Source organism: Xenopus laevis, chromosome 1S (assembly GCF_017654675.1).
Source record: "Xenopus laevis strain J_2021 chromosome 1S, Xenopus_laevis_v10.1, whole genome shotgun sequence".
Taxonomy (NCBI): domain Eukaryota; kingdom Metazoa; phylum Chordata; class Amphibia; order Anura; family Pipidae; genus Xenopus; species Xenopus laevis.
Window position 1 is genome coordinate 62,264,368 of NC_054372.1, and position 14,103 is coordinate 62,278,470.

At 42.6% G+C, this 14,103-nt stretch overlaps 1 protein-coding gene across 1 annotated transcript; it reads right to left on the bottom strand.

Moving 5' to 3' along the window:
- Positions 1–1,195: 1,195 nt before the first annotated feature.
- cisd2.S (CDGSH iron sulfur domain 2 S homeolog) lies at positions 1,196–10,016 on the bottom strand. Its single transcript, NM_001093664.1, is given in 3 exon segments — positions 1,196–3,723; positions 4,369–4,583; positions 9,890–10,016. Coding segments are annotated over 3 exon segments (408 nt in total). The 5' UTR covers positions 9,993–10,016; the 3' UTR covers positions 1,196–3,633.
- Positions 10,017–14,103: the final 4,087 nt, after the last annotated feature.

Below are 14,103 nucleotides of genomic sequence, written 5' to 3' on the forward strand. Positions count from 1 at the left end.
GAATGGGAACAAGGTCACACAGCTCGATGGCGGGTTGAAGAAAACAGTGTGCAAATAATGCCTACAAGGCCAACGTATACACTACTACAGCGGTGGATACGGATTACGTAAAATATATGAATGCTGCTTGAAAAAAGTGACTCCGGTGTTTTTTCTGGAGACGGTAATATTATGGATATTTAGACAGAATGGGAACAAGGTCACACAGCTCGATGGCGGGTTGAAGAAAACAGTGTGCAAATAATGCCTACAGGGCAAATAATGCCTAAAAGGTCAACTTATACACTACTACAGCGGTAGTAAAATAAAAAAAAGTAAAATAAAAAAAAAATGAATATTAAAAAAAAAAATTAAAGTTGGTGCTGCTGAACTACTAGGAGCAGCAGATTAGCACACCAGTCCCACTCCCCAACACTGCTAGACTAATAGCACTGGGCTCTTATAGTAGTAGTAGTAGTAGTAGTAGTAAAACAACAAAAAAATAAATAAAAGCAGTCCTTACAAGGACTACTGTTATTGCAGCAGTCAGCAGATGAGATCAGAAGCAGGACAGCTGCCCACTGCAGCTACATACAGAGCACTGCAGTAGAAGGTAGATTACTAGCCAGCAAAGCTACCTAAGCTAAAATGTCCCTCAAACCCCTGCAGACTTCTGTCCCTCCAATAACAGAGCAGTATCAAAACGATTACTAGCCAGCAAACTTTCAACTGTCCCTGAAATCACTAACAGGCAGCAGCTCTCTCCCTACACTATCTCTTCAGCACACACAGGCAGAGTGAAAAAACGCTGCAGGGCTTCGGTTTTTATAGGGAAGGGGAGTGGTCCAGGGGAGAGCTTCCTGATTGGCTGCCATGTACCTGCTGGTCTGGGGTGAGAGGGCAAAAAAAAGCGCCAACAATGGCGAACCCAAAATGGCGAACGTCGCGCGACGTTCGCGAACTTCCGGCGAGCGCGAACACCCGATGTTCGCGCGAACAAGTTCGCCGGCGAACAGTTCGCGACATCTCTAATCCGGAAAACCCCAGGTCCCGAGCATTGTGGATAACAGGTCCGAAACCTGTATTTGGATAAAATGAAGTCTAAAATGAAGTCTATGAGAGGCAGCCTTTCCATAATTCAGAGCTTTCTGGATAACGGATCCCATACCTGTACCAAGATTTTCTGCAGAAATCAATAACATCCCCACTCATTAAACTCTTTTATTTTGGCTTTATAAAAAAAATAAAGGTCAGTGGCGCCTACAATACATCACTGCATACAAATCATTCAATGCAGGCACGGAGCATGACACTCAAACATTTACCAATTTATTGGGAGATGCAATTTCCCAGCACGTGTACTAGTGTTATATTTTACACTGAATAAATGTCAGGAATAAATGTTGCCTCTTTTAGGTCAATATGCTCCACACAACTATTAAAGAAACAAAATCTTTACTAGGAAAAACATGTTGTGGTTACATATAGACTTTTAGTCAAAATTGGTAGTATAGGCAAGGGTCACATTGGGCAGTCGCTAGAGCACCTATTCACTTTAAAAAGGATCAACAGATGCTATGATGGGATGAGTGGTGGGACGGAAGAACTATTGCTATTGTTGCTTAATAATGAAGTTATGTGTACTCAATATAGCTTGCAGACTATAATACACTATTAATATTTGGCCTTTTTTATTTATTTTATATTTTTTGCCCCTGATGAAGACCTTTTCGGTCGAAACACGTAGGGCCTATGCTTTCGGGCCATTTTTGTAATTTTGCCTTTTGATGTAATAAATAATTTTTTTCATATACTTTGAGTGTGCAATCTTCGCATTTCTTATACTTTGGCGACTCCTGGGGAGTCCCGTAAGTACTGTACCTCACAGTTATGTTCTGGGTGTGCGCCTTCTAATTTCTTTTCCTAATATTTTGAAGGTGACCAAAGAGTACAACATTACAATGATTAGTGGGGCAAGTAGAATAGGAGATATGGGTCCTATCCTGGTGCAGCTCTAACCGAAGGGTGTACTATTGCATTTAAAGAAAAACTAAAAGAAAAACTAAACCACCCCAAAATGAAACCCCCCTTCCACTACCCTAGATAGTCCCCCTCCCTGCTTTCTCCCCGCATATTACATTGTTCTAAAAAGTGTCCCTGAATATCATGCACACTTATTTATGCAGAGTATCCCAGCGGAGTTCATGGGCACCATCTTTCGGATACTCAGTCTTCTTCTGTAAGGGACCTTCGACATCGAGGTATTTGACGCATGCGCAGTTGGAGCAGTCCGGTATTCGTTCTAACTGCGCATGCAACAAAAAGTAAATTGCAGAAGGGAAGGAATAGGATCCAAAGAAGACCAAAGATCCAGAAGATGGCGCCCATGAGCTCCAATACGTAAACACTTTTGGGAATAATTTACTAATAATTTGCGGTGAGGAAGTAGGGGGGCTATCTAGGGTAGTAGATGGGACTTTTCTTATTGGGAGGGGTAAGTTCTCCTTTAAAACAAAAAAGGAAACAATACAAACCTGGTGGTGGGTGCCAGGGAGTGAGGCAGTCCCAAAGGACAGAACAGCAGATATCATTGGTGGGCTTAAATAGGGGTCGGCATATGAGCAGCCAAGCTTGCCATCACCCATGTGCAGTACTGGGGCATCTCAGTTTCCCTCCTATGGACTTTTTGCAGCGCATACAAATGTGCAACAGCTGCTCATGTGCCTGCTCTTACAGACAACTACTAAAGTGATTTTTGGTAAAGCACAATTTAATTATTTCAATACAAAGTAGTTCTTGTGAAAGAACGATGTTAAGACTTGTTAACTAGCTGTACATTAATACCAGTGGTCCACTGCAGTCACTATATAAAGTGTATATACTAAATGGCAAAGACACGGGGGTGTAATACAGTGTGTAACAGCACATCTACATACAGACAACAGAAATCCTTTTAAAGACTAATAGAACTGTAACTAAACTGTTGTTTTACTGGAGAAATGATTTACAATATATTATTAGGAAGGTAACGATGCTGAAATAAACAAGCCTTCTTTAAAAAGGCATAATGCCATAGCAGTGACGTCTCTCGTAATGGCAGCAATTTCATGCAAATAATCAAATTACAGCCAAGTGAAAACAGGTCACTGTAATTTTGCTATTAAGTTGAGATGTGACAGAATTGTCTAAGGAAGGCACATTAACCTGGGCTAGGAACAGGGGTGATCCACCAATGAGGTGAGTTGAGACACTCGCCTCAGGCAAAAATGCTGTTCCTGGTAACTAAGAGCCAAATTTCTGTTTTCAACCTGGAAATTCGGCTCTTTTAGTGCAGAGGGCACAATTGCGATCTCTGCATTAGCGATGTGGACCACCCCCTCCGGCGTTGAAAAGGTGAGTGCCGTGGGGAGGGGTGGGGGTGGCAAAAGGAAGGTGCCTCAGGCGGCAAAATGCCCAGGATCGCCCCTGGCTTGGAAGATGTGCATACGGCAGAACAGTCTGAAGCAAGTCACACAGATTTAGTGAAGGGGTATTACAGAATACTGCAGTTTGTTGAAGTCCATTCAGTAAGTCAGGCTCCTGCCAGAAACTAACCACTAGGAACCAGTCTCCAATCATATTTTGCACAGTGGAGTATCAGGCAGCTGAGGTAAATTATACTTCTTTCTTTTTGAGAATCAATGGACCCACGTTGTCCCCCGTGAGCTCGTTGTGCTTGTTATGAGATCCATCACAAACAGGAAACTGGAAGGAGAAAAAAGAGCATTCATTCAAAATTATATTATTCTCTCTCTCTCTCGATGTAGATCCACAGCCTGTTGCAATAAAGACTTTTGTTTTATTCTATCCGGAGTGCCGCCTGATCCATTTCGAATTGATTTATGCTACAGTTGGGACGCTGGTGGCTGAGCACCTGGGATCTTTTGTGGAGCTGTACTGAGAAATTCATTGCGAGGGGTGAGTCTGGAGCGGCTAGCTGTGTTGAGTGAAAACATCTTGCGTGCTGTAGCTCTTAAGGTGGCCAAACACGGAAAGATCTCTCCCCGATATGCCGACCTTGAGGTGGGCGATATTGGGCTCATCCAATCGTGGGACTTACAACGTCTGGCCGACTTTTGGGCAGATATCGATCGGGGAAGCCCGTCGGAGCGCCCCATACACGGGCCAATAAGCTGCCGACTGTTGACTTATTTTGGCCCGTGTATGGCCAGCTTTAGAGTGAAAGAGCCGTATGCACATGGTGGTACTTATACTGCCCCTAGAAGTACCACCATGTACTAGTAATCTGATAGGGACCAGGTGCTTTCATTAATGCATACTAAAAAAAACTTCTGGATATGTTTTTTTAGAGAAAACATTACAAAGAGTCAAATGATACACTGTACTTACAGTCTTAGAGCGCCAACACCGACAATAGGCAGCCTTGGCTAAGTGCAGATCCTCTATGTTTATCTCATTTACAACCTTTGGATTCTCCTTCTGGATCTTGAGATTAATTAAACTGTCTTTTTGCTGCTTCTTCTTGGGTAGGAATGGTCGAATAGCAAGGTATCCAAGCAGTGCTAGGACACCAAGGAATGGTAACAATCTCAGCCATTCTAAAACTGTAGGAAAAACAAAACACACAGATCTATTGCAGATCTATTTAAAAAAATGTGTGCAGAAAAAAAACACAACTAAGGACAATAATTTTTTTATCATCTTAAAGGGATTCTGTCATGATTTTTATGGTGTACTTTTTATTTCTAAATTACACGGTTTAAACTGCAAATAATGTGTATTTTTTTGTTGTAATATTGGTGTGTAGGCAGCCATCTCAGGTCATTTTGCCTGGTCATGTGCTTTCAGAAAGAGCCAGCACTTTAGGATGCAACTGCTTTCTGGCAGGCTATTGTTTCTCCTACTCAATGTAACTAAATGAGTCACAGTGGGACCTGGATTTTTTACTATTGATTGATGTTTTTATATCTACCAGGGAGCGCTTATCTGGTTACCTTCCCATTGTTCTGCTGATGGGCTGCTGGGTGGGGGCAGGGTGATATCGCTCCAACTTGCAATACAGCAGGAAAGATTGACTGAAGTATATTAGAGCACAAATAGGGTCACCATCTGGCTGGTATTTTACCGGCCCGGCCGGTAAAAAAATGGTTGATCCCAATGTTATTATTAGGGAATAAAAGAAATATATAGGAAGGACAGTATTTTTTTCCAAAAAAGGTGGCAACCCTAAGCACAAGTCACACAACGGGGGCACCTGAGAAACGTACAATATGTCTAGCCCCATGTCAGATTTCAAAATTAAATATAAAAAAAATCTGTTTACTCTTTTGAAAACTGGATTTCAATGCAGAAGTCTGCTGGGGCAGCACTATTAACTGATGCATTTTGAAAAGAAAATGTTTTCCCATGACAGTATCCCTTTAGGGTTAAGCAACAGTACACTCCTCCTTTTTCATTTTTATTACATCTACACCCAAGACATGATTGCAGTCACAGATTTGTGGTGAGGCCACAAAGGCCTGGCCCAAGGGTGTCAAAATTTTAGGGGCGGCATGCAGTCCAGCCACATTCTGTGTACAAGCTGCATGTCCCAACTCTGTGTGTTCTAGTGGGGGGTGGCCCGTGTGTGCGATTGGAGGGCAGGCGCTAGGACCATGTCGCCTAAGGGCGCCAAATCTGGGACTGCTTGATATAGGTTACTATAACTGGAGCAGTGTTTACCCGTTATAAAGTTACCTCAAATGGCTTTTAAGCATAACAACTGGCCCTATATTAACACATGATAATAAAGAAAGCAGCTAGGATTTAAAAGTTAAACGTTTACGAGTGTTAAGAGAGTGTCGTAAGAATCCGAATTACCCACACAAACTCCTCGCAGATTGTACCCTGGCTGGACTGAACCTGCCACGAGTGCTGGGAAGCTAAAGTAGCTATGATTGCCAGACAGACACAGAACCCAGCAATTGGTTTTGCTATTCAGTTAAAACCGCTTATACATAAATACTTCCTTTTTTAGTTTTGCTCTACAGTGAAAACAGAAGTCATACATCCTTCCTGTTTGTTATCACATATAAAATACAGTTGGCAGAAAACTTTCTGCCAATAAATACATCACATTCGTGACAAAGACTTAGAAAATGCATTTTGGTTTGAGCTGTAAATAACTGAACTTATATAAATGTGTATCACACCATTTTGGGTGATATTGTGCATGAATATTGGTGTAATTAAAAGTGAAAATTAGTAATTAGAGAAATTAAAGTGATAGCGATAACATTAAAAACTGATCTCCAGGTAGGGTTGCCACCTTTTCTGGAGAAAAATACCGGCCTTCCTATATTCTTGCAGTTTTTTCCTATTAATAACATTGGCATCAAGCTTCATTTTTACTGGTCAAGCCGGTAAAATACCAGCAAGGTGGCAACCCTATCTCCAGGTCTTTAGTGGCATCAAGCTTCATTTTTACTGGTCAAGCCGGTAAAATACCGGCAAGGTGGCAACCCTATCTCCAGGTCTTTAGTGCACCAAGATCTATTCTGTCCATGCAAACAAATCAGACACCGACTTGTTCCCCCCATAGCTACTTACACCTGCCATTGTATGTGTTTATACACTTGTCTGCAAACCCAAACATAGCCACAATACAATACAGACCATGCATTAAAAAAATGTAATGCTTAAAGGGATATTGTCATGGGAAAAATGTTTTTTTCTAAATGAATCAGTTAATAGTGCTGCTCCAGCAGAATTCTGCACTGAAATCCATTTCTTAAAAGAGCAAACAGATTTTTTTATATTCAATTTTGAAGTCTGACATGGGGCTAGACATATTGTCAATTTCCCAGCTGCCCCAAGTCATGTGACTTGTGCTCTGATAAACTTCAATCACTCTTTACTGCTGTACTGCAAGTTGGAGTGATATCACCCCCCCTCCCTTTTCCCCCTCAGCAGCCAAACAAAAGAACAATGGGAAGGTAACCAGATAGCAGCTCCCTAACACAAGATAACAGCTGCCTGGTAGATCTAAGAACGGCACTCAATCAAAAAACCCATGTCCCACTGAGACACATTCAGTTACATTGAGAAGGAAAAACAGCAGCCTGCCAGAAAGCATTTCTCTCCTAAAGTGCAGGCACAAGTCACATGACCAGGGGCAGCTGGGAAATTGAAAAAATGTCTAGCCCCATGTCAGATTTCAAAATTTAATATAAAAAAATCTGTTTGCTCTTTTGAGAAATGGATTTCAGTGCAGAATTCTGCTGGAGTAGCACTATTAACTGATGCGTTTTGAAGAAAAGATGTTTTCGAAGACAGGATCCCTTTAAATGGTATTATTTACCTTTGCAAGAGTTAACTTTTAGTATGATGCAGAGCAGGAGTCCCCTACCTTTTAAACCGATGAGACACATTCATCAGTAGAAAGAGTCGGGAAACAAGAAATGTGTCCCTGGGTATTCCAAATAAGCGCTGTAATTGGTTATTTTGTAGTCCCTATATGGACTGAAAGCCTACAAGAGGGTCTGTTTGGCAGTACACTTGATTTGTATGCAACAAAAACTTGCCTCCAAGACAGGAATTCAAAAATAAGCACCTGCTTTGAAGCCACTGGAAGCAACATCCAAGGGGGTTGGAGAGCAACATTTTGCTCATGAGCCACTGGTTGGGGATCACTGATGTAGAGAGTGATATTATGAGACAGTTTCTAATTGGTTTTCATCTTGTATTATTTGTGGTTTTTGAGTTATCTTTTTATTCAGCAGCAGTTTTCCCGTTTGCAATATCGGCAATCTAGTTGCTAGGGTTCAATTACCATAGCAACCAAGCACTGATTTGAATAAGAGATTGTAATTTAAATAAAAAAGGGCCTTCATTGAAACATGAGTAATAAAAGTGTAGTGTGTAGCCTTACAGAGCCTTTGTTTTTAGATGGGGTCAGTGACCACCATTTGAAAGCTGGAAAGAGTCTGAAGAAAAAGGCCAATAATGAAAAGACGATAACCAATAAATAATGAAGACCAATCGAAAAGTTGATTCGGATTGGTCATTCTAACTAAGAAACTTTTTCTTGTTCATCTTTCTGAAAGGAGAAACAAACCTGTACTAGAAAAAAACCCTACCCCCTAAATTTTTCGGATATTTTTGTGACTTACGGCACATGACCAGAAATTTACTCCAACTGCGCATGTGCTGAAACTCCGCTCAGATTCCAAATGGTCTCTTAAGGGCCAATACTTTTTGTGCAGTTAAAGGAACAGTAACACCAAACTAAATGAATGACAATATGATGTACTATTGCCCTGTGCTGGTAAAACTGATGTGTTTGCTTTAGAAACACAACTATAGTTTATACAGACACACTGCTGTGTAGCCATGAGGGCAGCCATTCAAGCATGGGAGTTGCAGAAGAAAACAGATAAGGTCAGAGGAATCCCATTGTATTATACAGAGTTTATCTGTTTCTGCTGTGTATTCTGTGTCCGTTTCCAGTTTGAGTGTCTACACAGCAGCTCATAGGAGGATGGCACAGTGGCCATTCCATGTATAATACCCCCCCCCCCCAGTGACAGAAACTTACTGGGAAAGTGGTAGCAGGTCAGTAAGCAGCTGGGCATCTGTGGCCATCTTTTAAAATCAGCAAAGCAGGGGCTGTTGTGGTTTGTGAAGCAAACTTGGTAGCCACCAGGTAAGGGCAGGCTGGTTGCAGGGACTGACCTGGTTATGTCTGTAACACATTACAGCAGCAACCTCAAACGTATCTACAACAAGCAAATAGCCCTCTTCTGTTAAGTTGGCCATATACGTAGAGATCCACTCGTTTGGCAATTTCGACCAACAAGCGGATCTCTCACCGATATGGCCATATTGAGTTGGGCGATATCGGGATGATCTGATCGTGAGCCCTAGGGCCCAACAATTGGATCGTAATGCAGCAAATATGGGTGGTCTGATCGCAGGACCGCATCAACCAACAGATGTGGCTGCGATCTGACAGGATTTTTAACCCTGCCCGATCAACATTGCGCTGACTTTTGGCCAGTTATCGATCGAGGTAGCCCGTCGGAGGGCCCCACACAGGCCAATAAGCTGCTGACTTGGTGTTTCGGCAGCTTTTATCTGTGTATGGGCAGCTTTAGCCTGCTCAGCGTGGCTTCTGTACAAGAGCACAGTCCCTTCCTCCTTAGCGTGCACAAGGGGGGCAGTTGGATCAGATTACAGGAGTGATGAGCACACACTGAAGTACTGCTGAACCAAGGACCTGCTGAGAGGCACATGAGAGATCCTGGCCAGCCGGGAAGGAGGGATGGCAAAAGTCCTGGGTCACCAGGGGCAGCAGGTTTTTTACCAGTGCCCTGCTGGTCCAGTCCAACTCTGCTGGCAGATCCTTGACAAATTAAAGTCAACGTAAACCCATAAAACAATACTCGAAATTAAATGAAATTCTAAGCATCTTTTCCATCGATCTTTAAATTTTCAATCTGCAATTGAAAGTGGCAACTGTCTATCCCTTTCTATTCTCTTCCCTGCTGGCTCTGACTATTGAAACAATGTACAGAAGCATGTAACGTGTGAAGAAGCCGGCTACATTGTTTCACATCGCACAACCTGCAGTGCACAAACTGGCAGAGGAAAAACTATTATTCTGCATCAAACCTATTAGACAGTTGCTTAGAATGAGATGTTCTGTCATTTGGCAAAAGTGTCATTTCGGGTTTTGCACATGGTCTCCAGGCAAGGAGCTACTAAAACTACACATGTACTGACCCAAGAGCTCACAAACATAGTTGTATGCAGTAATGCAGTCACATGTGGCTTTGCATTCAAATACGTAATATGCAAATAGAGAGGCCACTGTTGTTACATAAAGTTCTAAACACAAAGGCCAGAGCACAAGGTCTATGAAAGTTGTTACCTGTTAAGCGGATAAAGCCCGCAATGCTGTCTGGTATGGGTAACCTCTTCAGGTATGCGGGCAGCTGCACCTTAAACACCCGGGCTAAGCTCTCTAACATCATTCTAACTCCCTCGCGACGTTTACTTGAATGGACTGACTTTGAGGAAGTGCAAGTGTCAGTGCCATGTGACCAAAATGTGGGCGGGAGAGTGTGATGTCACTTAGGGGTGTGTCTTACCCCTATTATGCTAAAAGGCTGCCTTCTTTACTGTACCACGTCACAGTCGGGAGAGGAGTAGCTGGTTGAAAGGATTGCGATAAGTATACAGTTGCTGGAGGTCGGCGGAGCGTGATGTGATATGGGCAGAAGTTGAAGTGTGACATCATCGGGCTGCTGGAAATTTGCAGTGTTAGATGTTACAACTACTGTGGGTGTGCACCGTGATATTATCTGTGCTGCTAGAGGGACGCGGAGTAATATGTTTAGGGCTGCTGAGGAAGCACGTGGTGTTACATATCTAGTGCAGTTGGGCTTCCAGTATTAGGTGACTGCTAGGGAAGGCCTGTGTGATGTGTTGAAGACAGCTGCTGGCAGAGCAGTAATGCACAATGAGCTGCTGTGGGCACAACAGTCAAGCTAACAGACTATCCTTTTCCCATGCATTCCACTGCTCGTGCCATAAAGTTTACCTACACCCGACTCAGTCCACTTCTTTTGGTGCAATTTCACTGTCAAAATTTACCATAACACTGCACCAAATATAGTGAATTGCACATATTTCTCTTCGTAATCATCTGTTACCCAACAGCAAAACACATTTCCCTTGCATTCCACACTAGTGCCATGTAGTTCAACACCACGTGACTAAGTGGTGCAATTTTGCTGTAGAAATTTACCGTAACACTGCGCCAAACGTTGCAATTTACCCCCCTGTGTGTCAAATCCTGTTACCCATAGAAACCGCAAAACATTTCCTGTGCATTCGACAACTAGCGCCGTGAAGTTCATCACCACCTGTCGATTTTGTTAGGTGCAATTTCACTGTCGAAATTTACCGTAAAACTGCCACATTTTGCAAGTCACACTATTTTCTCCTCCTCTGTTACCTTAAGCCAGTGCCGGACTGGGAGTTAAAAGCAGTCCTGGCAAAAACAGCAAAGCAGCCCACATGGTAATAACCCCTATATATAATGACTTTGCCCTGCAACAGGTATGGTGCACAGTGAAGTACTCCTAATATGATGCTACACACTTGCTCACTTAAGCATATGGCAAATTTGTAACTGTTCTACAGCTCTTGGCAAAAAATATGACAATTACAATGCCTGTCACTGCAGGTGAAGAAACCGAATGCTTCCAACCTATCACCAGCAGTTTCTGCCATAGGAATCAGAATCCCCTTGACAAAGGCCTTGGTGCCGAAACGTTGGGGCCATTCTCATTTTTTTGGTAGGTGTATCCGCTCCTTGTTGGTGTTTTTTCTTACTGTGTTTTTTCTTGCTATGTTTAAAGGACATATCAACCATTTTTCCAGTTTTGGCATGCCTATATACATTACCTTAACTCAACCCAAACCGCATTAGTTTCGCACTGAAATTCCCCTCCTGCACCACTGCGTTCTTTCTCAGTAAATTCAAGCATTTACCCGGCAGCCATTTTTTCCGGGTTGCAAGCTTCCTGATTGTATTGCACATGCGCCAATGTTCCCTCCCACCTGATCTCTACATTATGATTACTATGTTATTATGGATATTATGGAAAAGGCAGTGTAATAGTTAAAGTCTCCGTCTCTCAGCTCCAGGGTCGGACTGGGGGGCTTAGGGCCCACCGGCGCTACTGCCCCAGGGCCCGCTCCGGCCCCCGCTGCCGCTCTGGCGTGCTTCATCAGACCAGTGCGCATGCGCGCGGCGCCGCGTTTGTGCGCACGCGCGCAGCAATACCTTTGTGCGCATGCGCAGATCCTCTATTCTACCGCGACCCCCGACAAAGTGGGGTCGTGCAGCCAAACTAAGTAGCGGATCTGGGCCGGCGGGGCCCACAAGAGACCGGGGCCCACCGGGTTTTTTCCCGGTGTCCCGCCGGCCCAGTCCGACACTGCTCAGCTCCCTGCAGTCAGCAGAAGAAATATGTGCTTGGGGGGGGGGGGGAGAGGAGAGTTAAGATCTACAAGTCTGTATAGCAACCGGCAATGCTATTTGTTGATTGGCAGATCAAATGGATAGGCGTGTTTTGAGAGGTCACTAATGATGCGGCTGAAAGTTTTCCTCAAAGCCGATTTCCCTCTACTGCGCATGAATAAATTATTGCTGTGGGGGTTGACATGTCCTTTAACTAATGAGTGGTACATATGATGTGCATTGTCATTTGATGTATTGTACAATATATAGTGAATAAAGTACCCCCTCTTGTAAAATATAAGGATATTATAAGTTACCGAGGAGTTTCATGACCATATAAAAACACGAGGCCGAAGGCCGAGTGTTTTTATACAGGTCATGGAACTCCGAGGTAACTTATAATATCCTCATATTTTACAACTGGGGGTACTTTATTAATTATAATACACAAATTTTAGTGAGTCATGTGACAGAAATTACATCACTACTCACCGTTTATAACTGATGACATCACTACTCACCGTTTATAAGGATATAATTTACAAGATATTCATGGCTTTTGTGTATTATATGCCAATTCACTATGTCATTGTTTGTGAGATTTTTTTCTGCATAAAAAGTAAAGCATTTTACAATTATACCACTCTTGTTCTCTATTTTGAGTGTGCGAACCTATAGACAAATTTTTTTTACTGGGAAGTGTTTCCAAGCAAGTTTTACTGCAGGTCTTCTTGACAGCACTCAGGATTAAAATGCTACTCCTTAGCCACTTGCAGTAAAACTCAGCTTGCATTTAACAAATGTAGTACAAGGAATTTAGCTTATTCATCAGAATGGAGATTGTATTTCTATTTGTGCCATTTCTCACAATGAGCATTTCTTTTTTAAACTGATGTAACCAATAAAGGATGAATTTTTAACCAACAACCTATGAGCGATCCTTTGACTTTGGAGTGCGCCGCGACGACTTGGATGTGAATAGTTGAAAACGTCTCCCTTAGCGACAGACTCGGGGCGGCAGCACCCGGGTCACCCCAAGGAGAGGGTAAGCTGATCCTTATACATATTTATCTATGAATACAAACAACTGTTGGAAGGAACGTGGGATAGACTGTGTATTAAACGCAGGGCTCGGGGCAGGTGCACCCGGGCCAATTACTACCAACGGTGAGCGGATCTTAAACCGCTGAAATTTTTGATGATATAGGGGATCAAGCGGATAGAAATTATTTATACCAATTGTAATTTCAAAATTGGTGTTGGATATATATTTTGGACTGCCATTTCTCACAATGGCTGACAAAGTTCACCATAAAGTAAAGGGGCACAATGCAAAGTTCACCAAAAACTGAAAGAGCTTGGAATGATCTGAAATAGACAGGAATGGTGATTGTCTGCTGAATTTTTTAAACCATAATGCCTTTACCATATCCCTTCATATGGTGTCACATAGGCAGTAGACAACAATGTTAAATATCATTGAAAAACTTGCAAAAGTGGTATATTAAGTGTAATAGAATCACTATATAGCTCCACTCTTTGAATTAGGACTGTGGCCCAACAGGCCCTAAAATGTTGCTGGCATGTTATAGTTCAACACTATGAAAATTTGCACTAGAAGCAGTTTCATAGTCTAAGCAAGATACTTGCATTTAATAACTCTCAGAAAACACAGCAATTGATGTAGAAATAATCACCAGTACCATAAAAATGTAAAGCAGGGGTGTCCAACCTGCGGCCCGAGGGCCGCATGCAGCCCAGGATTGATATGAATGCGGCCCAGCTTGAAGGAGAGAGAAAAGGAAGAGAAGGGGAAAAAAAAGAAAGCAAGAAATAAATGTACAGAGAAAACGAGAGTGAAATAACACTTTGTGCTCCAGACACATTAACCAACTCAGTCTGTCGTCTTGTTAGGAACAGGCTTACTATGCCAGGTTGTAACAATGTGGTGACCTATGGAGTAGGGAGGATGGGGGACTCTGCCCATTGCCCAGTTAGTAATAATAATAATATAATAATAAGTCTGTTTAATATCCAGGTGTCCCATATTTCAATGTATAGCTCCATTTGATTATCCAACTGGTAATGTAGTTCTTTTCTGTGTATTTTCTTTA